General features: G+C 39.0%; 4 protein-coding genes across 9 annotated transcripts in view; 2 read left to right on the forward strand and 2 right to left on the reverse strand.

Annotated features, from left to right (window-relative positions):
* Window positions 1–34: 34 nt before the first annotated feature.
* Window positions 35–12,343, reverse strand: LOC112148104 (junction-mediating and -regulatory protein). 3 transcript variants are annotated; one of them, XM_024274905.2, is made up of 11 exons: window positions 11,074–12,343; window positions 7,906–8,079; window positions 5,957–6,107; window positions 5,096–5,265; window positions 4,844–5,009; window positions 4,508–4,677; window positions 4,158–4,232; window positions 3,047–3,142; window positions 2,462–2,975; window positions 2,068–2,376; window positions 35–1,004 (listed from the first exon to the last, which is right to left on the reverse strand). In XM_024274905.2, the coding sequence occupies exons 1-10, from the start codon at window positions 11,845–11,847 to the stop codon at window positions 2,069–2,071; spliced, it is 2,598 nt and encodes an 865-aa protein (XP_024130673.1). In that variant the 5' UTR covers window positions 11,848–12,343; the 3' UTR covers window positions 35–1,004; window position 2,068. The 3 variants fall into 3 exon arrangements, with proteins under 3 accessions (XP_024130673.1, XP_024130674.1, XP_024130672.1); XM_024274906.2 differs by having other exon boundaries at window positions 38–2,376; window positions 4,508–4,632; XM_024274904.2 differs by having other exon boundaries at window positions 38–2,376; window positions 11,074–12,342.
* On the forward strand, window positions 11,353–17,560 carry cenph (centromere protein H). Of its 4 annotated transcripts, none has more exons than XM_024274910.2 (10): window positions 11,353–11,491; window positions 15,294–15,404; window positions 15,518–15,573; window positions 15,620–15,683; window positions 15,766–15,834; window positions 15,908–15,964; window positions 16,046–16,109; window positions 16,985–17,036; window positions 17,142–17,302; window positions 17,410–17,560. In XM_024274910.2, exons 2-10 carry the CDS (start codon window positions 15,298–15,300, stop codon window positions 17,500–17,502), a joined length of 723 nt encoding a protein of 240 aa, XP_024130678.1. In that variant the 5' UTR covers window positions 11,353–11,491; window positions 15,294–15,297; the 3' UTR covers window positions 17,503–17,560. The 4 variants fall into 4 exon arrangements, with proteins under 4 accessions (XP_024130678.1, XP_024130677.1, XP_024130679.1 ...); XM_024274909.2 differs by lacking the exon at window positions 11,353–11,491 and adding an exon at window positions 14,394–14,495; XM_024274911.2 differs by lacking the exon at window positions 11,353–11,491 and adding an exon at window positions 14,394–14,495 and having other exon boundaries at window positions 15,626–15,683.
* A 65-nt stretch (window positions 17,561–17,625) lies between these two features.
* dimt1l (DIM1 dimethyladenosine transferase 1-like (S. cerevisiae)) lies at window positions 17,626–20,900 on the forward strand. The gene is made up of 12 exons (XM_024275484.2): window positions 17,626–17,841; window positions 18,185–18,258; window positions 19,070–19,156; window positions 19,407–19,468; window positions 19,538–19,631; window positions 19,706–19,755; window positions 19,823–19,946; window positions 20,018–20,110; window positions 20,180–20,244; window positions 20,309–20,372; window positions 20,443–20,549; window positions 20,626–20,900. Exons 1-12 carry the CDS (start codon window positions 17,784–17,786, stop codon window positions 20,666–20,668), a joined length of 921 nt encoding a protein of 306 aa, XP_024131252.1. The 5' UTR covers window positions 17,626–17,783; the 3' UTR covers window positions 20,669–20,900.
* An 876-nt stretch (window positions 20,901–21,776) lies between these two features.
* Window positions 21,777–25,455, reverse strand: part of LOC112148386 (kinesin-like protein KIF2A) — a 10,455-nt gene continuing 6,776 nt past the window's right edge. The window contains exons 12-20 of the mRNA XM_024275483.2: window positions 25,377–25,455; window positions 25,150–25,292; window positions 24,827–25,031; window positions 24,629–24,739; window positions 24,479–24,546; window positions 23,516–23,663; window positions 23,139–23,240; window positions 22,915–23,050; window positions 21,777–22,807 (exon numbers count right to left, since the gene is read on the reverse strand). The exon at window positions 25,377–25,455 is cut by the window's right edge and continues 2 nt beyond it. Of these exons, the coding sequence (XP_024131251.1) occupies window positions 22,722–22,807; window positions 22,915–23,050; window positions 23,139–23,240; window positions 23,516–23,663; window positions 24,479–24,546; window positions 24,629–24,739; window positions 24,827–25,031; window positions 25,150–25,292; window positions 25,377–25,455 (1,078 nt within the window). The 3' untranslated portion in view covers window positions 21,777–22,721. The remainder of the gene's footprint in view (window positions 22,808–22,914; window positions 23,051–23,138; window positions 23,241–23,515; window positions 23,664–24,478; window positions 24,547–24,628; window positions 24,740–24,826; window positions 25,032–25,149; window positions 25,293–25,376) is intronic.

Below are 25,455 nucleotides of genomic sequence, written 5' to 3' on the forward strand. Positions count from 1 at the left end.
TTTTTTCTTTTGTTGGAAACATTTGACAACAATCTGCTGCTGTTTAGGATTTATTCAAATGCAAGGGTGAGGTACATGAAAAACCTTTCAAAGAATGAAAACAGGAGGGAAGAAAAAGCAAAAAAACAAACAAACAAAAGTACATTACAAACAATTTCTTAACGTGTTATAGTGTAATAAAAAGCAGGTCCTTTATTCCAGGCTAACATTTTTCTTAATTTTCGTATTGCACATTGTGTTGAAGAGAGTCGTAGTTTGCTTCTGTGTACATCAAGTCATAGCAGGAAACCCTTTGGAGAAAAATAAACCGATAATGACGAGCTGCATTAAAGGTAAGTGTTCAGGTTAGTCGGAAGATGTCTCCTTCAGAGGTCTTTCCTGACAGTTAGGCCTCAATGAGGCTCATCTTTGTCTCCTGCTAAAAGAAAAAAGGTGCAAAAGAATGCTACTCTACAAATCACATGTGCATCAGTGCCCCAGGTTCGTTCTTTGTTTCATTACTTCAATTTGAATTCTAAACCAGGCTTTCTTGTAAGGTGACGGGTTGCCATGTTCTGTTGCATCCTCCTGAATTGTTTGTAATGTGATCCCCTTTGGTTAGATAGACTCTCTTTGATCACTGGATCCTCTCATCAAAATCATGACTTTATAAAAATGTTCCCAACAAACCAAAGAAGCACTAAAAGTAGCTGGATGACAATGAAGCTTTTAAACCCTGAAAAAATACCCTTCTTACTTTTGCTTGAATTATGTAGTGCTCAGCCTCCTGTAATTCTTTAAAAAACTTCTTTGGTCAATCCTCTCTATCATATATCTACATTTTATCTATGGGTGAAGCTGCAAAATTGATTTTACACAAAAACTAGCTGAGAGAATGTTTATCACAAAAGGGCTAGAATTGGCTTTGCCAAACATTTGTGGAGAGTTCAAGTGTAACGTCTTCCTCCTCCTCCTCCTCCTCCTCGTTCTGCTGCTCGCTGATTGCAGGGAAAGTAATGAGAAATCTGCAATACAGATGAAGAAACCGAGTGAAGGAGACGGCATGAGGAAGTGCATCAATCACGACTGCCGGCTGTGGAGCCCGCGGTTACCCTCCTCGGCACTGAGGGAATCAAGCCTCCCACCAAGCATCCATCATTGGAAAAAAGTGTAATAACAGCTCTGTCAGAAAAAAAGATAAAAAAATGTCTATGCAGCTTTCCTTAAAAAATGTGTTTTTATCATGTTCTTGTAGCATTTTTTTAATGATGGAGGAAAATTAAGCTTGAAATCGGATTTCTGAGGGGAAGGGGGGTGGGGTTGCTTTTTGCCGATGGTCCCACCCACAACTAAAAACGTGAATTTATAATGAACTCCTGCTACTCTTCAGAAATGATGTCCTTGAAGACTGCAGTTTTTTTTTTAATTAAAATACCACTGGGAAAGCTTTTACAATAGATCAAGAGCTGATTGGAGAGGGTCTTTAAAGATGCATTTTCTAATTAAAAAAACAATAACCTTAAGATTCAAGATGAAGCAAATGAAGACACAGATAAACGACTCCTTATACCTGAGAGGGGTTGAGATCTGGCAGCTGGTAAAGGAAGAGGAGGAGATATTGTCACAGACGTTTTTTTGTCGTGATTAGTTTGATTATAAAAGCTGTGGTTCCTTCAGTTTAACGCAGGAAACATGAGGAAATAATCAAGTTTAGTAACTCTTTACTGTTTTTGAGCCACAAGTATGGAAGTTATGCTGATGATGTAAATGCTGAATGATTGTACTCCTCTCATGACTTTCCTCAACCAGCTTCAGCTTCATTAAGTGTCAGTACAGTGCATAAGTGAACAAAGTTGAGTGCAGAGCTTCACAGTAGACTTGATAAAAAAATGAAAAACTAACTTGGCATCAGTAAAATCCAAAGACAGGAAGTGACACACAGCAGGAATAAAAACAAACACCAATCGGGTTGATGACCTGTGATGACCCTGGCTTTGCCATAACCCTCAGAGCCTGCGCTGGGTGAGCTTGAATGAGTGAGTTATAGTGTTTACAGTGGAGCGCAGCATTTTACAGTGTCTGATGAACCTTAGCTTTCCCAGTCAAGGCCTGCCACTCCGTCGTCGTCCGAGTCCGACTCTGGGGAGGCCTCCTTGATGCGGCGCAGCGCCTCGTGGATGCTCCTGGTCAGGGGGTCGGTGGATGCAGAGAGCTCTTTCTGGTCTTTTCTGTCTTTACAGGGAACGCGTTTCAGCTTCACCCCTCTGCGAATCTGAACCAGGATGCTGTTGGGATCGTCGTCGCTCTTGGAAGGAGGCGGGGGGCGTTGGTCAACCTTCCTCAGGTGAAAACTGCCTCTCTTCAGGGAGGCCAGCACCTCATCCATGGGGGAACTCACTGTGAGAGGGAGAAAACACCCAAAATTGAGACGTTAGATTATTCAGACGTGGTGTGGAGGCGTAGATGAGTATTCCAACATTACCTCTCCTGCTGTGAGCTTCAAACTCTGGAACTTTCCTCAGCTTCTTCCGCGCGCTCACCAGTTGGCTGCTGTCAAAAAAGCGAGGCACGAATGGACCGAGTGGCGTGAGCAGGAGTTCTGCACTCTTTAGCCTCGGGCTTTCAGAAGCCAATGATTGCTCTTTAGCTGGAGGTGGAGGTGGGGGAGGAGGTGGAGGAGGCGGAGAAACAGGGGAGCCTAACAGCGAGGAAAGGGAGCAAGGGGAGCAAGAAGAGTCTGCCGGGCTCGGCACCGGCAGCGGAGGTACCGATGCTGTGAGCGTTGCGACGGGCTGAGTGGTGAGCGTGGCGCTGGGGTCCGTCTGCACGCTTGTGCTGAGACACAGGGGCTGGCCTACCGTCTGCACGCTCACAGAGCCCACACACTCCTCGCTCTCATCCACGGCTGTGGCCTCAGCGCTTCGGCCTCGCTGCTTTCTTCTGGTGAGGGCAGCACTGAGCCGAGAGGACTTTAGAATAACCTGACCTGGGTATCGCTGAGAAAAAACCAACAGCGATCAGCATCAGTGATCCTTTACAGGCAGAGATCTCACAAAAGAGAACATACCTGTTTGAAAGAACGCAGTCTGTCCAGAGTTTTCTGCCTCTCCTGACTTACTCTGCTGTTCTTCATTTCCTCATCTTCATCCGTTTCCATTTTCAGCTAGAAAACATTTAAATTTCAACATTTGTCTACATTCCCATGAGAATAGGAAATGAAAAAAGACCCTCTCTGGGGTGTTTCAACCTTTAAAGCACTGGTCCCCAACCGTTTTCAGGCCACAGACCAGTTTAAATTTGAATATATTTTCACGGACCGGTACGATCGCAGATAAAGTTGGCCTTTTTATGTTTCCAGTTTCATAAAATCTATTTTTAAAATTCAGTATAGAAAAAAACAAGAAATTCAGTTTGAAAAAAGGCTAAAAATAAGAATAGAATTTTTTATATAGATGATAAAGATTCAATGAAACAAACTTGATGATTTATAAAAGTTGTTTCTGATTCGATAAGATTCCAAAAAAAGGAATCATCACATGATTTTTTTCCCATAGAATGCCATTTTAACACTCAATCAGGTTCTGATTATCTTCCTGGACAAAAATATTGATCATATTTTGTCTTTAAATTAATCCTAATTCATGGGGCATTTTTTTTCAACACAAAAGAACGTTTTCCGTTCTGAAGTTTCTGAACGGATGTCTACCTAATTCAGCCTTTCGGTAGGAAAATTCTTAAATGTCGCTTTTATAAGTACAAATGTACAAATTTACAAGACTCCTGGTTTTGACCATAAACAGCAGCTTTATTCCTCTTTGAAGTCGAAGGCTCTTATTCGATTTCTTCACTGGCTATATTCTTCCTGAAGAAACTTTCCAAATATGTTCTATTGTTTGTTTGTTTTTGTTCATTTTTTAGCTTTTGGCTACTAATTTAGCAATCCAGGTATCCATGCTGGGAGGCACTTTAAGTCACGTGACCAAGATAGATGTTTTAAACAGAATCAGGGAAGTTTTCCAAAATAAAACTTCCTTCAGGATCAGAAAATAAACTAAACAAAATAATCCAAGTTAGCGCATCTATTTATTTTTTTCTGTCTGCTGGTACCAAGTGACCCAAGTGGCTCGGCTGTTAGGGACCACTGCTCTAAAAAATAGTTGATTCCAATACAAGTTTACCTGTAAGCAGACGAGGTCTTTGTGGATAGTTTGGCGTCTCTGCTGCTTCTCATTGTGATTGGAAACACAAATCTCCTGCAAAACAAAAGTCAATAAATTAACATAACTAACTAAGAGCACACAGGGTTGATTGAGTGCGAATTCCAGACACTTAAAAGGAGGTCCTTCAAAATCGTGGTTTGAGCCCATTTGCTTCTTATGAAGTTCTCTGGAACCCCCAAAAAGTTGCATTATTTGAATGTGATGAGTCAGAGGGGTGGGTAACAAGCAGACAGGGATCCCAGAGATCAGGACTGCTAAGACTCAGATGTAACATCCAAGAAGAGCTGAGTGTGGGAGCGGAAACACACCCGTTTGTTCCTCAGATAGGAGCGCTTGGCAGTGATGCGGCCTCGCCTCGCCTCAAGCTGTCGAGCGCTGACCCGAAGGCGGCGGAGCTCTTCTCTCTCATCAGTATCAACTTCTGTGATATCATCTGCGCTTTCAAACGTGTCATAGTAAACCACCTCATTCTGACGCTCTGAAAGCACACAAACATTACGCTTGGATTCTCTTCACGACTTTCTCCTTCACAGTGTTTTTTTATAAATATAAAATATTTTTATTTTCCTTGTTCATCACATTTGACCTTAAAAATTGGACACGTTATAAATAAGGTTTATCAAAATGGCAGAAAAGTAAATGACCTGTCATTTGTCTGTGGATGCTGTCCAGCTGGGCGGATAGCAGCAGCTCCTCACACTGTAGTATCTCCGCCTGTATTTCATACAGCTGGAGCTGGAGTTCATAGTACTGCGTCTCCAGGTGGTCTAAGAGGGTCATCGCGTCGTCACTGCTGCACAGACCTTGCATCTGAGGGAGAAAATCACAACAGTCACCAGGCAAACCTGAAATCTCCAGGAAAAACTTCCTACAGGGTTGAGTGACGCGCCACACACCTCCTCTCGGAGTGCGTGCTTCCGCTGCTCCAAACTGATCTCCCTGGCTCTCTGGAGCTGCAGCGTTTCCTTGGCAACAGAGTAGCGCAGTCTCTCCATGCGCCCCACCGCTGCTGTCCATGAAGATTTCCCAAACTTTCTCTGGTCCAGTTTCATACGCTCATAAACTCCTACCCACACACACACACACACACACACACACAGCAGGATCATAGTTTAGCTCATGTGAGAGTGAGTCACAAAAAGCTCGGTGAGTGGGCATGTCACCCACCAAATTTTGATTTAATGTGACACAAAAAGTCACGCCGAGGATTAGAAGTATTTCAAAATAAAGGCAGACCTCTAGTGGCCACATTTACAAATTGCACCCATTGAGCTGAAATAGGACTCTAGTAGACATGAGACAATTCAGTCTGAGGAGAGGATGGGAGGAGAACGCACTATGGAATATTCCAGACAGGAAAAAAAAAATCCACTGCCGTATCTGTCTGATCGATCGTCCCCATTTCCTCTCAACTCTGTTGGAAGCTCAGCTTTCTATGGAGACTCATTATAACAAATTCAGCCCGCGGCTTGAAAACCATTCGCACGTCAATAACAAGCCAATACGATAATACATATGTGTGTGTTTTTGTGTCTCCGTGTAGAACTGTCAAAGCCTTTTCTGCAGCTTTATTAACTCATCAATAATTATCCCATATAGTCTTGTGTTGTGTTCTACCAATGTTTTCTGTATGTACACAGTCAGACTGACAATTAAGATTTAATCACAATACATCCTCTCAGCCATTTCATTAAATACTTAAAACTAGTGCATTGTGATTAATAAATAAACATATGAATAATAAAAAAGAGGAGAACCTTTCTGGGCTCTGGCAGTGATCTCAAAGTATTTTACGGTGAACTCCTGGATGTTCAGGACTGCCTCCTGAGCCTTCTTCTGCCAGTCAGAGTCCTCCTTTTGTAAAGCTGCAATACGTCTCGGACCCAAGTAGTCATTTTCCAAAGAAATCTGATGAGAGAAAAGCAATAACATTGCAAGAAACACCCCAAAAAACCACAAATCTCACAGAGAAATTGATTTTCAATATTTACAAGATTCATGAAACAAAGTGCATGCTGGGTAATGAATGATTCTTTCCCTTTTGTGTATTTAAAGTTCCACTCCAACTGGATTTATTTTCTATTCTAAATTGTTTCCAGTGATTTTTAATGATTATGCAGTTTTTAGCCAAAATCAACAAATTTGTGTTGTTTCTTACGACATAAATTGTGGGCGGGACTCAGGGTCGCATAGGCCACACGGGGTGTCATCTGCTGGAGGGGGCACCAAATCCTAATGATTAATGTTTTTCTTTTTTTATTGTATTTTTTAACATTTTGACCTTTTTGCCTAGGGTGCCATGCAGCCCAGGGCCGGGCCTGGCAGGACTGTTGGTGCAGAAGCAACCTACCTTGATATCCTGGCATGTTTACACCCAGGCTAACATTAGCGTAGCAAAAAAAAAAAAAAAAAAAAAAAAAACAGCAACAATATCAGAGCTATCCAGCTGTACAATTGTGAGCCTGAGGGCAGCTCTTTATTAATCTAGTGAAAGAAAAACATCTCAATTTGTCACATTTATATACCAAAGAGCAGCTTCAGTTGGCTTGAATTAATGCCTCCACCATAAACACTAAAACTCCAGCCAGCAAACTGATTTATGAACTGCAGTTGAACAGGGCTCATTTTAAAGCTTTCTGCATTTGAATCAATGAGCATAAAATAGATGTTTATCCTGAAAAGAGATTCTATTGATTTAAAGAGTGTAACGAATAGAAGGATCAGAAAAAAGCCAAATTGTAGTCGAGTTAACAGCCACAAACCCTAAAGCTATGGTGCGACGCAGCTGCTCCCTCAGCAGGTGGTTCCATGGTGTAATGGTTAGCACTCTGGACTCTGAATCCAGCGATCCGAGTTCAAATCTCGGTGGGACCTGCCTATTTTGCATCTTTTCTTGCAAACTGTCAGCGACCTCTCTGCTCTCTGCTGACTGTAAACCCACCAAAGACTTGCTGACGCGTCAGTGCACTCAATTAACTGCAGTGAAAACCCAAGCGCAGAGGCAGAAACGTAGGGTCTGCTACAACGACCGAGGGTGGAAAGAGAAGGCCAACAAGAGGGATCCAATCTGATGGGAGCAGCCTGCTTCTTTAAAAAAAAATCTGTTGTATAGGAATTTATCACACATTCAATGCTTCACATTAACGCAATCATTACATTTTTAATATTAGATCTGTTACGCTTACATGAGGAAAGTAAACTTTAGACTTTGGGGTTTATTTTCTGCCTGCTGAACCCTCTGTGTCAGCAGCTGCAGTAAATGTAGAACCACGTACAACATGATTTATTTATGTCCCTGTATAGGAAACTGGAGATGCCTTTAAGCTGCCAACAAGTCATTCAAGCCCAAAATATAACAACTCACTTTAGATCATTATGTACTGGACAGAGTTTGTAGAAAAAAATGGCTTTTAGAAAAAAGAATGTAAGTCAAAATTTAGCTATCAATTAAATATTGATTTATTGTAGAAATTAAAAATTCAATATAAACATTTAGGAAACATGCTTTAAAATAAATTCATCAACTTATTGAATCAACTGTCTGTGCAACAATTAACTTGATTTAATCAATTATTTTAACAATTCAGGATGGCCACATCTCATCTCTCATTTAAGTTGCATTAAAAAAATAGGACATTTGTTTTAGTGTATCTATTTCTGTGACAAATTTTCTAATAGGCCCACTTATTTTTTAACTGTAGACCACCTTGATGTGCTGTCTCCGTAGCATGGCGAGCTCCCTCATGTCTCTGAACGGCTGCAGCAGGTACTGGTGCAGCTGTGTGGAGGCCTCCAGCAGGCCTCCGTAGGCCCGGTCTTCCTGCTCATATAACTCCAGCAGCTCCACCATGCTCTCTGTGCTTTTGTGCTTGTCCAGCAGCTGCAAAAACAGGAGTAAGACTGTCAAACAATGCATTTTTAATTAATAATGTTACATTTTTTAATGAATATTTTGAATGTATAATCCACTGATCAGCAATACATATTGAAATTATAATCAATACACCAACATTTTAATCCGACTAAAGAGTTCTGTTAGTAACAAGAGCCTGATAGCAGAGGCATTAAGTTAGGCCTCAAATGGAGTTAGAGGATCAATAGTGTGTGAAATCTAAACCGCGCTACGATCAGCAGCTGATGAACCCCAGAGCACTGTCACTTCAGGAGGAGGAGGATGAAGAGCAGATCAAATGCTTGTTCTTAATCCAAAAGCTAACTTCAAGTACATTTAAACCTAAGAAGAACAAAGACATATTGATGCAGAACTAAATCAAATCTGGCTCTCTGACAGATCAATGTCCCACACTGAATTTTCTACTGAACAGAAACTGTTGAGAATGAGCAGAGAGGAAATGTCTCTGTGAGGAAATTATTCAAGCAAGTCAATAATCATGGACTGAGTCTGAACCTTTTCCTTTATAGACAGGAAAATACAGGCAGATGGTGCACAGTCAGAGCCATGCTGTCACCCTGATTCACCTGCAGGAATTCTACACATCCAGTGTGGATACTCTTTAAAATGAATGGTGGTCAACATTGCATAAAACATGTTGAATTAAAATATGTATGTATTATTTAGGAGCTGAATTATACAGAGTTTATGAAACCAGAAGATGATTCTTTAGATTCCAAATCTCATTAACACGATTTACAATCACTAAAACACACAAAATAAATTGCAAACACAGTAACTCTGTTTGTTTTTGGTAATATATTCATTTTAAAAGGTTCATTGTGGAGAAAACAGCAGAGAGAATTCAGAAGTTCCATATTTGTGGACTTGGATCAAATATTTGATAAGATTATATGAACAAATAATCAAGTTTGATCCAACTTAATTGCAAATATACAGGATGTTTGGATGACCAGATGTCAAAAGTCTGCAAATCCAATTATCTTTCATGCAAAAGTTTTAGAGCACAATAATGGCTGCTATACAGTGATTTTCACAAATCCTCAGTCAGATTTTCTACAGTGATTATAACTATTTGGTAACATGCCTATAGCCAGGATTGGTATTTATTTTTATGTATCTAAATGTAGAATTATTACATATTGGGTCTGTTTCTGGACATCTATTTACACACAATTATTTATGCAAACATTCCAGCTCCTTTGGTACTAGTTTATGTTCCCCATCATAACCTCTGTTTAGTAACCTCTCCTGTGGGAACTTTCTTAGTTTATGAGGTGTTATCTATGATTACAAACATTTTCTTGCATTTATTTATTTACACAGTCTTCTAAAGAAAGTAACGTTACCACAAATAGGCACAATCTGGTATTTTTGTGCTCTTGTCCCAAGTGGTTTGTGTCAGAAAGGGCATTTAAATCCTATTGACTACTCTGATTTTTTTTTTACAATATTTTTTTCCATAGTCCAAGTTATTCAAGTTATAAATTGACCAATCAGATGCCTCAATAAAATTATCTGGTCTTTGAATCATTTGGTTGACACATTCTCCCTAGCATTTCAACTGGTAGGGACGAGGACTTCTAGCGAGCTCATTCATGATTGCAGAGAATGAAACCACAGCTTAAGGACGACATCTGGTTCCAACATGGAAACCTCTATGACAGAAAGAAGAAAAAAGATTGCAACTGAATTGACTTCATTCTGGTTGGAACCGGAAGCAAGTCATTATCTATGTGTGACGTCAGACTCAATTTTAGTCATCTTTTTGCTCTCATGACACAAATCAGTTTCAAAACAACATTTAAAATGATAATAAGTACTTTTTCAGATAAACTTCTTTCATTTCACTTTATTTTGAGCCCAAAAGTATTGATTAATGATTCTGCTAAACAACTAGGGAATTATGTATGTATTAGATATGAAACATTTAGATTTAAAATAATAATTGCTCATCAAAGTCGCTCTAAATATTGTAGTATTTTATCTTTATTTAGAGTAAAAGTCAAAAATGTGTGTGTGGTAAGTTGGCTTCATGGAAACAATATGATATGGATTCTAGCATCCATTTAATTAATTTTCTTTGGTTCTATTTTAAATGTCTTTTTGGTTTGTGGGGCTGAATGGAAAACAGCTGCTTTAAGCAGACCATGACAAGATGTCCATGCAAGGGTCAGAATATTTGTGAAGCTGCTATTTTCATAAAGAAAAACTTGATCTACACATTTAAATGTATTTTTCCCCAAAAAATATTTGTGAAAAACAAAAATAACGAATTCTCAAGCCACGATTTTCCCTGGAGAATAAATAAATCAAGTGAAAAAAAAAAGTCCTAATAACATTCTGTATTCTGACTTCACCATCTTGGTGTCAGAATATTAAAATCCCACTTCAAACATCTTTTGATTTATTTTTAAGCATTCCCAGTGGTCTTTTAATTATGATTATGCAATTTTTAGCCACTCATTTGTGACAGTTTCTGCAGATGTCCTTTTTGAGTTGTGGGTGGGACAGTAAGCCTGCCCTCACTTCCTATTATCTCTTTGTGTACACTCACACATCCCAACCTAACATTAATTTGCAACAAAAATATCAGAGCTATCCAGCCACACAACTTTGAGGCAGATGCCAGCACAGCCGAATGAAGACGATCATGGATCTATTTGTCTGCAAGTGGATGCATCGGAATGGAGCAGAGCAGGCCTTTTCCCAATTCACAACAATTTAAATAAAGAAATAAGCTTAACTTTCTTTATATGTGTCTTCCATCATGAGAAAATACTACAAGTACATGTTAAAAACATAGTTTTCATTTGAGTGGGTTTTCGAAAGTTTGTAAGTGAGCCCAAAACTTTAATCTGGTGTATTTGGAACAGCTATATTTAATTTATAAACTATTTTTAATGGAGTGTTGTGATTTTTTAATGTAGATGTTAAATGTCAAACTGCTCATCCTCTCACCTCCTGCAGATGTTTTCTCGCTCGGTTTAAAGCGTCCTCGTACCCGGACTGCCTCAGCTCGCTCAGACTCTCGTAGTACTCGTCTGGGTCGTCGTTTTCCGTGAAAAGCACCTGCGACAGGATCTTCCACCCGCAGGTGTCGAGCGCGTGCCCCAGGTACACCTGCAAGCGGAGGCACAGCTCGTCCATCTCTGTCCGTGACACCTCCGCGGGGCCGAACAGGACCGTCCACATCCCCGCAGGTTCCTCCGGGAAGTCCGGCAGACACGGCTCCAGAACCGAGTTGACCGAGCACAGCTGCTGGTGGACGGAACGGAGGTCCTGGAAGGAGAACAGCCCGGCCCAGCTGCAGTCCTCTCGGCTCGCCTCCTCCAGGTCCAAGGAGTCCATGGAGGCAAAGAGATGCTCCTCCGCGCAGGTGCTAACGGCTGTCTGGGTTTTGGCGGGGCGCGTTAGCATAAACTCTGCTTTAGCGCTACATCGTTTACCAGCAGCCTCGTCGGCTCCTTTGCTCGGACTTCGAGACACTTTATCCCGGGTGGGACTTTCGGGCCATTTTGTTTTGTCTTCATCCAGGCTCGTCACCGCAGACAGAGGGTCCCTTCCCAGGCTTCTCCTCTGGACGGTCCTGTTATGACACGTTATGGCAAATTTCCCTTCAACTTCATTCCAGGCGACGATAAAAACAAATTTATGCTTTTCCTTTTCCTCAAACGCATTCGGCCGAACGGCAACCCACCCGGACTCCAAACTCTCCTCCATTGTGAAGGACATTTCTGCACAGTAATTGACTCCAAATATTGTAATAAATAAGCTGCCGTAAACCGGCCTCAAAGTGTCGGAGAGCTGCTGTTTTATAAAGAGGTTCTCTCTGAGGGTGCTGCTGCGGGGCTATCCTCCATCGCGGCTGGAGATCATCATTTGGAGCATTGCGGTGTCGTTTCCCATCGCTAGCCCACCTGCTTCCAACTCCCAAGTCTACGGAAACCTCCCACTGCCGCTAGCTTTCGTAATAGAAAAGACTTGATTCTGACTCATAACCCGCATCAGTCGAGCCTCCGGCCGCTTGAGACGCTTATTCTCCATCCATCCAAGCCTCCTCCTTTATGATACAGTATTACAGTTGGGACCCAAAGTAGAAGACGGCCCAAAAACACTAGAAAAACGGATCTACGGCGGCATCACACAGATAATTGTGGGAAATATTAGCGTCCAAACTCCCATCATTCCACAGTTTCCTCCATCTCTATTTATTTACTGAAAAATACTGAGACGCAGAACTGTGCTGCTTTCACGTACCATAAAAAACGTCGGAATTAATTTGGAAATACAAACTCGTTGTATAAATTTGATCACCGTCGTATTGAAATTTTAAAAGGAAAAGGGGGACGTGTATATTTCCTTCTGGGGGTCGCGGGATAGGAGCAGAGCGAAGCAAAAATAATACTGCATGACACAAATAAACAAACAACACATTGAGACTGATTTGGCTCAAAAACACTTAAATGTAACATGGATGCAGGGCACGTAAGGACGCAATGACGTCTAGAATTGGTCCTATTTTGCTTTTTCTTTCTTTCTTTCTTTCTTTTTTTAAAGGTTTTAACCTAAAACTGAAATAATATGTACCTTTTGTAAACTTTCACTAAAAGCGTTACTCATTTATTTTGGATTTGCCTCCTTTACTCAATCTTTTTGGCAAATTTTCTCTGATTTATTTACATTTACATTCTCTTTTTCTTTGATATGCTATTCACTATTATATTTATTAAACTTATACTTCTACCCATTGCTAAAAAATATAAATTTTCAAACAAAATCTCAATTTTTCTTTGTTTTTTTTTGGAGCTCAGACTATATGTTGAATCAATTGATGTTTAAAAAAAACTTTAAAATGTCTTGAGATTTGTTCTCAACATAAAATGTGTTTTGTCAAATCTAATTTTAACATAACAATGTAATATTGTTTCTGTATTTATTCATTGCTATTTTATTCCTTGTTTACATGTTTGTGTTATAGTACAGCCTTACAGAATGTATAGACATTTTTCTACATTTACAATAAAGTTTTTTGAAAAAAAAATATCTACAGGTTTTTATGTTTACCTTTATTAAAACTATAAATTGAATACATTAATAATATATGAAAACTATGATGTTAGTATCAGTTTAATAACAGAGTTAGAGTAATAATAGAACTTGTTAGTATTTCTAATTTAGTGATATTCATCACCCTTTAAGAGTGAATGCATTATTAATGAAATTTAATACAAACACAATTGATTTCAAAACCTTTTAAGTATTCCTTGGAGAATGTGTTGTTCAAATGTGCTTGAAGTATGTGTGGAAGGAGGTGTATTGTTCCCTTCATGGGCTGTTTCCACACATTTCCCTGATGCTCTGGAGGAGACATCGACATAAAAAATATTTTCCATGGTCAGAGATTTGGGACTTATGGAATTAAATCAATCATCTCACATTGCAGTATTCCTTATGCTGGTTAGAGAGAGGCTCAACGTACTCGACTGACATTTGCCTTTTTTTTTTTTCAAACAAGTTTCGTTAGGCACCCGTGTTTTTATGGGTATGACGTAAAAGGTTTTTGACAAGCATAACCATCTTAAAGTACAGAGAACCTGGATAACTTAAAGCAAAAAAAATATATCTGAAATAGTCTCCAGTAGCACCTGAGTTTATTTATTTTATCTTTTGTAACAATGTGATGACTAACGCTGTTACCTGGGCTTGCCAAACTGTGACCTTAAAATTGTAAGTTATAAGGATTCTCTCCTTATTGCCAAACAGAAAAGGTACGAGAAACCTAAAAATATGCAATTGTTTAGCATATTTCCAAAATATGCCACATGATAAACATATGCTAATTTTACTGTCTTGTTAGTGTTTTGTAGTGATCAAATTGTTTCTAAAATGTTACCTTTTTATTTGAAGACTTAAGAAATATATCTTGTTTTGAATGAATAGTAAATGAAAGTCTAAATATCTAAAGTTTTAGTACTTACTTCCAAAAACTGACAGCCAGTTAAACAAACAAACATTTACATTGCTAAATAAAGCTAAATCCAACTTCCATCCATCTTTAATCTAAAAAAATATAACATATCCGTTTGATGACATCTTTATTGATCTAAGTTGTCTTTAGTAGTAATTCTGTGTGGTAGTTTGTGTCTTAGGTAGTCCATTCTTCACTACTTTTCTGCCCTTGTCTGATAATGGCAATCCCCCATGTATGCGAGCTGTAGTAATTGCTAATGGCCAGAAGGAGGCACTGCATTTTTCTAAGAACATGAGTTAAAAAAACTATATATAAATATATAATTACGTCACTTCCTGGCGGGTCAACAAATCCTACAGTTCACGGAATTTCTATTTTTTTAATGATATAACTATTTTTAAAAGACGAGGTAACATATTTATTTTACTAACATGTTTTGTGTTGCTTGTTTGATAGAAAAGTAAAAGAATTTGAGACAGATAAAGTTCGAAGATCGAAAACTTTGTGTTTTAACATGTTTGTTTTCGATCCGCGGCACACAAAGAAAGATTATTTAAATAGTCAGTAACCCAGTCATTGCTGTCCTTAAATATTCAGAAACTATATTATTTGTTGGTAAACAGTGCACAAAATGTCAGATTTGTTTTACTTTTATTTTAATTTGCCAAACTTGAGCTAAGCTAGTTTGGAACCTACTATCTCGTGAGATGAAGCTAACATTTCATTAGCTCGACACTGCATCGCCCATAACAGCTCCTATTGAGAGTTTGGTTCGATGTTTTAACTCATACCCAGAACAGTTTCGTTGCAGCAATGTAAACAGCGAGTATTCTTTATATATTATTCAGTTATTTTGACCAGCGTCGAGCGGAAACCTGTCTGACGATGTCAGATAAACAGGAAATCTAGCTCTTGTTTCTAAGATTACTGTATTCTGTTATGTTCTGACAAAATTATGTCAGATTCCTTTTGATTTGACCATTAAATTATGGTTTTGAAAGTGACAGCTACCTGGATTGATGTTATTTACCAGACAGCTGACACAAGGCAGATCAGATTATTTAAAACAAATGTAAACAGACTCATTGCATAATATGATTCTGCTTGTATACAGTGATATTCTTTATTATCTTGAAAATACTGTTTTTCTTTCATACTTTTGAACAAATGAAATGACAAACAGTTCTTTACTTTTGCTAATTTGCAGAGACATGGATTCATCTGAAAGCGGTGAAGACATAAACGGCCGGGTAGAGCGAGATGGTGATCCTGGAGGTTCCTCTGGACAGAAGGAGACCTCAACTGCAGATATGCTAAGGTTTTACCTCCTCGTTTTTATTTTTAAAGAGAAGAGTCACATCCTAAAGTCTACATTTAAGATGTCCTATAGCTTCACCATGCATTTAGTAAACATCACTACTTTCATTTCAGAATAAAACAACAAATGTCAAATCAGTGCTTTGAGATGGAAGTACATCTTAACGCAGGTAATCAAACACTTTTGTGAAATTGTAAAGGTTAAAAAAATAATAGTTAAAGTTTCTGTTTCAGGGAAACACAGAAGATCTTGCAGCACTTCTGAAGCAGAACGAGATTAGTAAGTATATAAACGTTTTTTTATGTCAAATATTATTTTGTAATGTGTTTTTTAACGTGTCACATCATTTGAAATGTTGCAGCTCAGACCACATAAGTGAGCTTGAACGAGTAAAGACGCTCCAATTTAACCAGACGTTGGCTCTGCACAGGTAAACAGGTTTTCTGTAAAATTAAATGCTGGGAATATGCTGGAAGTATTGACTCCTTGTGGGTTTCTTTCAGAATGCAGATGTGGCATGCGATGGAAGAAAAAATAAAAATAAATGATCCAGAGTCAGAGTGAGTTGTTGCACAGAAACTAATGTTATCTTTTTATTTGTGCTGTTTTTGACTGTTTTTACCCATTTGTTTTGTTGTCAGTGCTCTAAAAGTTGTGAATGAACGCTGCATGGCCCTTTGCTGCCAGATAAAACAGATCCAGCAGGTATGGTTTCCTGAACCTTAATCCAGAATGGTTGCTATGATGAAAATATTTGAGTCTTCTTAAACACAAAGATTTCATTTATCTGGTAAAGTCAGAATTGATCCAACTTTAAGAAATTGTCTGTGTAAATTTGTGTATGGAGTCTAAAAAAAAAAAAAAAAACAGCCTTCACCAGCTGTATTTTCACGGTTTTACCACAAAATCTTCAAGAGACATTGTTTAAAAAAAGTATCTAACTCCAGTGTTTTAGCGTTTATAGCTTTTAGTTATGAGCACACATGCAGAGATTGTTTTGTAGTTGCTTTAGCTTTAATCATATTGTAAAATTATAATGGGTAATGTGAAGATCAAGGTCCTTCACATTACTCAAACTAGATCTTTGTTGTCTTAATTGCTGATTGCTGATTACAATCTTGGAAAAGCCCAGTGAAGTGTGATGAGTGAAGTTGTCTCAAAATTACTAATTGTAATTAAATGAGATTGGGTTTCACCAGCTGAGATGCATGTGCTGCTTTAACCAAGTTTTCCTCATCTTTTGTATTTGTTGCCTGCGTGAAAATGAAGTAAAGTCTTGTTTATTTGAGGGTTCTTCTTTGGTCTCCTCTAGTGTTCACTTTAGCAGGTGCTCAGGTTACCCACTTTAAAAACCTCCTTGTCAAAATCTTATACAGAGAGATGTTCTTTCTATTAACTCATGGTGGTTTGTTTTGATCAAAAGAAAACATGAATGTTCTTGCTATTGTGCATAAATTAAGAATCAAACCTTTTTAGATTTGGCTTCTATTTTGAAAACAGTAAAAAGTATTTATTTTTTTGGAGTTTATGGTGTAAACTAAATGCAATTTTTTTACACAAATCCTTCTTGGTCTTAACAGGAGACAAGACTTCTCCAAGATGAAATTACAGAACTACAAAAGAAGAGACTTGGTATGTTATTTTAATAGTTGAGTGTTTTCCTAATGCACGTGGAGTCAACAATAAGATTATCAATGCATTCATCCATTTGATTATTATTATTTTGTATGTTTGTAGAGATGAAACGGCTCACACATGACAAAATGAAAGAAATGGAAGACTTGATGTCCTCGAAGGAACACCCAGATACAGAAAAGTGCAAAGCTGCATTGGAGAAGGGCCAAAAAAACCTGGAAAAATATAAAAAGATGTCAATCATGGCTCAGAATGTTCTCAGGGTAAATTCACAATTGAAAGGAAATGCACATAGTTACACTTTTTGGAAAAACTATTTTATAAAATAAAAATCAGAAGCTAACGTGTTAATGTGTTGCTTTCTCATCAGGGAATCCTCTTGGCTTGTAAAATCAACTGGCTGGATGATCCCAAACTCCGAGACGTTGCAATGACACTGGAGGAGTTCCCAATTACTGACTGAAAAAGACATCTATTTCACTATGTTTATTATTTTATCAATAAATTACACAAATAATAAAATCGTGTCCGTTTTTTTTTCATTTGTTTTGACATTTATAGCATTCTTATAAGTCTCCACTAGAGGGCGCGTCACAGTTTTTGTCTGCCGTATATCCCAGCCAAAGAAGAAGAAGTTGCGACACACGTGTTTTTTAGCTTTAGGTAGAGATCGAATATACTCCAAAAACCATAACAGATATTAGATTTTTTTTTAAGTTGTTTGTCTTTTATAATACCAACAATATGCCGAAAGTTAAAGCGGAGAAGAAAAGCAGACAGCACCAGGAAGTTAAAAACCAAGGTACGTGTTTCAGGAGTTTTCTTGCTAGCAAACATTCTCATCAGCTGTGTAAGGATGGGAAAAACAAAACTTTTACGCTTCGAATTTAGTTAATATTATCCTCGCGTGTATATAAACATGCACTAGGCAATTATATAAACATGGACTGATGCTTTTATTAAGGCTGTCATAATTTTCCAGCGTTTATTTGTACAAAAACTGCTTTACCAGATTAATTTGGCTGTTCAAATATCAGGTTAAAACAACCAATCAGATACAATATTTGTAATTAATGTGTAATTTGTTCAATCAAACCCGAAGTTTTAAATACCCCAGACTGTTTCTGCATTTGTGTATTTTGAAGGCATCATGTTCAACACCGGGATTGGTCAGCACATCCTGAAGAATCCTCTCGTGGTAAATGGGATCATTGAGAAGGTGGGATCTCCTTCAACACTTTATTTGAGCAAAGTTTACAGGATATCCAGTAAAGTCTGGAAATAATTCCCTTTGTTGCATCAATAAACTCAACACTATGGAAGAATTGTGATTTTTCTAGAATAAATACAAGTTTCTCTGAAGAACTCGTGTCATGACCACGATGGATGAGAATCTTCAAACGTCAAAATTCCAAATTTTAAGAGGTTTTTAGGACCTGGCAGCTCTTTCATGGACTCGTCTGTTTGTGTCAAAGTGTAACCAAAGCTTATTTAAGGATAATAGTTCATAGCGACAGGTTTTACTGGAGGATACCACTCATAACTAAGAGGAATGTGGCTGTTTCTCTTCTAAACATTTTATGAAATTGTGTTCTTGACATTTATCGACGCTTCAGTTGTTGTTTCTTCCATTATGATGGAATAGAACCATCTTTAAATTTCAGATTTTGATGTAATATGACAAACATGGAGCCAGGTCAGCCCAGAGCGCCTCTGATGTCTTTTATTTTATAGCCAGGCTCCATTAAGCACAAACTTTTCCTTTTTTAAAATCTATATATATTTGTCTTATGTGACACAAAGCCGTGGATCAGAGGCATATACTTGTACATTTATTTTAGTACATAAATATTTCTGATGAACTATCTTCAGTTTGGATATGTTTACTCTTAGATGGGACCATTTTAGCTTTTCATGCAACAACAACAACAAACATTGTCCAAGTATTTTAAGGCACAATCATAAAAAACGTATGAATACAGATGATAAATAAACATGTCTGCAGCTGATGTGTATTGTGTCTGTTTCAGTCCGCTTTGAGGCCAACAGATGTGGTTCTGGAGGTTGGACCTGGTACCGGTAACATGACCGTAAAACTGCTGGAAAAAGCTAAGAAGGTAAACTTCAAGTGAAAAATGTTCACCTGTTCAGTTAAATATATTTAATCCTTATTTTATCTTTTTAAAATATCTTTCAACCTCTCAGTCATAAGTGTTTTTAAATACACTTAAAGCTGGACGAAAACACAAAAACGCTTCAATGCAAAGAGAAATGTCATTAAAGTTGATAAAAGTCCTAAAACAATCCATTTAAACAGTGATGTTGATGTTTGTGCTGCATTGATAAGAAGTCAAACCCTTTTTAAAGGTGGTAGCCTGTGAGCTGGACACCAGATTGGTGGCAGAGCTTCAGAAGAGAGTTCAATGCACGTGAGTTGTTTTGTTTTTTGTTTGTAACCTCAAATTAGATTTGAATTCTAATATTGTTTTATTGCACAGACCAATGCAGGCAAAACTTCAGATCTTGATTGGTGACGTCCTAAAAACAGACCTGCCGTTCTTCGATGTCTGTGTGGCTAACTTACCTTACCAGGTAACTGATGCTGAAAACAGCCGATTGTCTACGGTTATTCACGGTTTCTAACCTGACTCTTTTTGATGGTGTAGATCTCATCTCCGTTTGTCTTCAAGCTTCTGCTGCACAGACCTTTCTTCAGGTACGCGATGCTCAGGAATCCTCAGTGGTTTCTGTCGGGCTCCACTCAGTGTTGAACTTGTGTCCAGATGTGCCGTTCTGATGTTCCAAAGAGAGTTTGCGATGCGACTGGTCGCCAAACCCGGAGACAAGCTGTACTGCAGACTCTCCATCAACACGCAACTCCTGGCACAAGTTGACCACCTCATGAAGGTGAGTGTGATGTTTTATTATTATTTTTACTTTTATCCAGTTGCTTTACTTAATCTTTCTTCTTTTATCAGGTGGGGAAGAATAATTTTCGGCCTCCTCCCAAAGTGGAGTCCAGCGTTGTTCGAATAGAGCCCAAAAACCCCCCTCCTCCTGTGAATTTTCAGGTGAAGTAAGCTCGTCACCTGACGGCGCTCTCCGAGAAAGTTTGTTTCATTTATATCCTCTTTCAACAGGAGTGGGACGGTCTGGTCAGAATTGCTTTTGTACGAAAGAACAAAACCCTGAGTGCAGCTTTCAAGTGAGTGAACGGGAACTGTTCTGTCCAAAAAAGAAAATCGAGTCTAATGATTTTGTTATTGTAGATCAACAGCAGTGGAGCAGCTGCTGGAGAAGAACTACAGGATTCACTGTTCTGTTCACAATGTGGTGCGTGGATGATCCCAACAGTCGTCTTTTCTCTGGTCGGGTTATCTTGAACTTTGTTTGATCTCTGCAGGACGTCCCAGCCGACTTCAGCATCAGCAAGAAGATAGAAAGTGTTTTGCAGGAGGCAGGCTTCAGCGAGAAGAGGGCCAGATCGATGGACATTGATGACTTCATGGTGTAAGCACTCTATGATCTTTATTCATAAATTCTGTCAAACCATCGTTGTGAGCTTCTTCTTCTGTTTCTTCTTCAGGCTGCTGCATGCATTCAACTCTGCAGGAATCCACTTTTCATAAACGCCAACATTAAAAAAAAAAGCAAAAACGGAGGATTGGATCTTTATACATGGCTCATATTGAGTGCTGGTAAATTTAGCATGTAAGCATTCATGCAATCGATCAATTGGTGAGAAATGAACTCAAACTAAGTTCTTGAGAGACTTTCTAAGAAGGGGGTGGAATTAAACTGTGATTTGAATCCACAAACTTTCAAAATAAACTACATCCTGAACCTGTGTGGTCATACTTACTGAGTGAAGCAATTGTTGGTTTTGATGCTTAAAAATAGATATTTAAAGTTCAGGAGCAGACTTGAGAGTTTTGGAGCCCAAGGTGAACAATAACATGGGGTCCTCTGCAACAGTTGTATAATTTACTTATTTTTAAATCCTCACTTAGGGTAAAATGTCGAATGACTTTCTTACTGGTCCACGTTTAGATTGCATCAAAGTCGGGAATTCAAATGTTTTGAAAAAGATTTAAAAGCTGAAATCATATTTAAATTTATGTTATATACGTCACTTTTATTTGGACAAAACAGTAAATTTATCAAGAGCACTAATTTATCAGCCATCCACTTCTTAGTAGAACCAAATGACGAAAAGTCATAATAAAAATCGGTTTTGAAATCACCCTATCTGGCAGCATTGGGGTATATTTTTAATGACAGAGTTAAATAATGACATACTTTGGACACTTTAAAGTGTTCAGCTCGGGGCCCCAGGCAATCGCCTACCTTCACCTAATGGTAAATCCGCCCCTGTTCAGGAGTGATTGTTTTGTTTCAATTTAAAATCTTTATCAGATGGAGATTTTACTCTCTGGAGGAGTCTCCACCACGTTAGTTTAGTGATGGAATGCTTTTTTTTTTATTGCACTTAATGTATGGAATGGATGCAACCAATCACCATGGAAACCCATTCCATGCAGCTCTGACACTTATTGATCTAATAAAAAAGGATCATGTTTCCAGGTATTTGGTAATTTTGCAGAAAGTTGGCAACATGTTCCTATCAGTTCATGTATTCAGTTCCAGAATTTACTGTGACAATGAAAGACAAATAAACGTACCAATAGCATGTATGAATTCAAAACTGAAAACAGCAGAGATCAGAGTTGATCCAGATCAATAGAGAATCCATTTCCTTTTATTATAATGAATCATTAAATATGATCAGATTATTTCATGCATACATTTTGCAAAACAATGCAAAAATGCAGGGAACAGGTTGATTTCAGATGGCGGCGTGAGCCGTTCAGCCTTCAGAGTCGGCTTTCAGGTGACAGTTACTGGTTTATTTTGGATGACTTCTCTCTGAAGAAGTCCTTCATCCAGCTGTAAATCGGTGCAAACACAAAACAATGGTAGCTCTGTGGCCTTCACTATACATTTATTCATAGTTTTGCTAGTTTTCTTTTTTATAACAATGGAATGAAAAGTGAAGAAACATGTTTAACATGAAGTAGGAGCTTTTAAATACTTTGCCATATAAAACGTCATGGCACAAAGGAAAAAAACGCAAACTACATGTAAAAAAACACATCAAGACTGGAGGAAGGAAACACAAAGGAAGAACAAAGTGGTTCTGCCAAACTGGAAATGAGGAGAGTTCATCTACAATATGTTTTCACAGATCCAACTGAGAACCTCTAAGCGGTGGTGCACTAATGGTTTCACAGGGTACATGCAGAGATGTCAGCAACAGAAACCTGGAAGCAAAATACTGGGTTTGTTTGACAGACGCCAAAAAGTTCATTTTTTTTTAGTCCAGATGAAAAACATTCGACTAAAAATAGAAAATAATTTAAGAAAATGGAAAAGAACATTTAACTTCTTCATGTGAAAAAAAAAGAATCTTCTAAAAATGGAAGAAAATCAAACAAAACTTCAAAAAGGCCAAACCAGGTGTAGAACCAGTTCGGTTAAGAGGGAATTAGAACAAATGCAATTTAGTAATCCTGCTTTTAAACGGAGCGTTTTCGTTTTGTGTCTTCACAGCTGTTAGTGACGGCTACAGTTGGGCCAAACACCGAGTGGTTATGTTTCTGCGTGTGCCAAAGTCTTCAGCCTCTAAAGAGCACGTGGCCTTTTGGGGTTGATCTGCTTACTGGCTTGCTCCTCCTCCTGGAGTGCAGAGCGGAAAGACTTCACTTTATCTGTTGGGGAGAGAAACGTGTGGATGAAGTCAAACAGCCGACTCATTTAACAGCACGATGAGACAAAAACTAAACCCTGTGGGATATGAAATTAACTATAAAAGTACCTCTAAGTTCAATAAGAATGTCTATCTTCTGATCTAGGATCTGCTCCAGCTGTGTGGCATACGACTCCACGTCATAATCCACCTCCTCCGTCATCTCTAGCAGCATCTTCTCATCTTCTAACCACCGGATAGACTCCTGTTCACAGACGAAAAACAAAAAGCTCTTGATAAATGTTTATCTTTACAATAAATGCTTAAGGGACATTTAAATGTTTCTTTCTGACCTGGAAAACCGCTCTGTGGTCCTCCAGAACTTGCTCCTCCATCTCCACCAGCTGAGACACAGCCTCATGGAAGGTGAAGAGTTGGGGAGACACCTCCTCCTCCTAGGAATGGAAGTTAAAGATGAAACAAATATGTGACATTCTTCCCAGCAGATGGGCAGCTGCAGCTCATATGCTACTTCTGGGAATTGAAAGAGACGCCATCTATATGCCATTACCAAATCTGAAAGTTCACCCTGGTTTAACTTTCAAAATCTTAACGCAAGAGTTTTGAACACGAAGCTCGCATTGCGCATATATGTGCAACTACATACACTTTTCATCGGTGCACATTCAAGGATGTTGTGAACATAGCTTAAACCCTTTTCTATACTCACATTCTGCTCACAGAGCAATTTGAGGTCATCTCTCTGTGGAGAGATGCTCAGCCACTCCTCGTCCAGGAGATCCACCTGGTTGACAGCGTTGATGTTTGGTCGCCCTCCATCAATGACTTGGTTAGGGTCAATTGTTAGTTCCTTCACCCTAAAAAAAATGTAAAAATAATTTGTTTAGCTCATATCTAATCTAATCGTAGCTGCTTTTTCATTTGGCACATGAATTGTCGCTTCAGCTTTGTGATTGCACCATGACAGCTCTGCACTAAACATGACTTTGTAGATGTAAGAGATTGGTTGAAATCTCATTTCCAAGCACTAAAGTTCAATTTTTGGGGAAAATTGAACTTTTGTAGCAATAACCTGAAGGTTTAATAGCTGTGTGTGCCAGAGCTGATGGTAATGTGTACCAAAAGCAAACAAAGATGGCTGTGATTTTCCTCAGAGAACAGTTGAGGAAAGGGTTAAAGATTAAAATGAAGGACCAAGTCAAGCAGAAATGAGCTCCGATGTGTTACATCCACAATGACAGACGAATGGAGATGGATTCAGATGTTAAGAGCAGCATGCAGGGATTGGGACGTAGCAGCTTTCGCATGCGGAGTCACGGTTTCTGGAACTGCTGGAACAGCAGCAGCAAAGGGGTCATACTCGAACGTGTTGGTGGGCGAGTGCTCAAGGCGACTTCCCTGGCCGCCCTGGGAGAAGGGGATGTCTGACGGACTAATCCCAAACTCCTTGACTCTGTGCGGCGGCGGCAGGCACAGAAGAACACACAGGCAGCGATAAAAAGGAAACAGAGCAGGAGAGAAGAGGGTTGAGAGGGTGTACAGAGTCAGGAAGAGCTAACGGGAACAAGCTAAGAAATTCACAGTAGGTTTGGCTAATTTAAAGAGACAATAAAGCTAGGATTCCATGTCTTTTGCAGACAGACGTTTTGAATTTCTGGCAGAGTAGCCCCACCTGTTAGCATAGCGTAGTGTGTTTAGTGTATTCTCACAGGATGTCATGCCAGGAGAAATTGTTGCAATCTATATGGGAAAAAAAAGAGAGTTTACATTAACATGGATGAAATAAGAACAAAAAATGTACATCTGGATATATAAAACATACCATGCATGTGCGGGAATTTTCACCAATGAAGGAGTCTCTCAGGACTTGGGTGAGCTTGCTGGCCCTGAATGGCGTGTGGGGCTTGTTACGACCGAGAGCCCTGATGCATTCCTGACACAAGAAGCACAATAGCATGACAAACACACAACGAGGTACAATAATCGTGTACACTAATTGCACGTCTACAGTAATTGTCACCTTCAGAGCCAGCAGGCTTTTGTTGATCTCGGCTCCTTCAAGGCGAGTCTGCCGGTCTGCGCTTGAAGTGTCTGCCCCCCTCTCATTACCCGCCAGATCTATGAGCGAGAACTTCCCGTGCATCTTCCCCTTCCTACGAAGAATGATCTGGAACACGGCGTGACTGCGGGATGAGTGAGCATTCGCTGACGTCTGTCCCGAAGTTCTGGAATGAAAAATAGAGGTTTAAGAGAGGAGTGACGACAAAAAAACCTGCAGGATGGTTCGCTTCTAGAAGGAAATGCGATTAAAAACCAACTAAAGGAGACCTGCACATGTCATACCTGCAGCTGTTTCCTACTTCAATGAGTTTGAGGACGTCCTCTGTGCCTTTCACTTCTTTCTCCTGAAGCCCCACAACCTGCACTTGCTGCTTGCCGTCCTCCAGCACCCTCAGCTTAGCTTTACGATTCAACAGGTCAAACACCTGTGCAGACATGCACCACAGTCAGCTTTAAAGCATCTTTTGCTCATAAAATAAAAAAAATAAAAATGGTTGTTAAATACTTGCCTTTCCACTATAGATTTCAAAGTAGGTCGCATACACTTGAAGATCTAATTTCTTATAGTTCGGTTTCTTTATCATTAGA

Source organism: Oryzias melastigma, linkage group LG9 (genome assembly GCF_002922805.2).
Source record: "Oryzias melastigma strain HK-1 linkage group LG9, ASM292280v2, whole genome shotgun sequence".
Taxonomy (NCBI): Eukaryota; Metazoa; Chordata; class Actinopteri; order Beloniformes; family Adrianichthyidae; genus Oryzias; species Oryzias melastigma.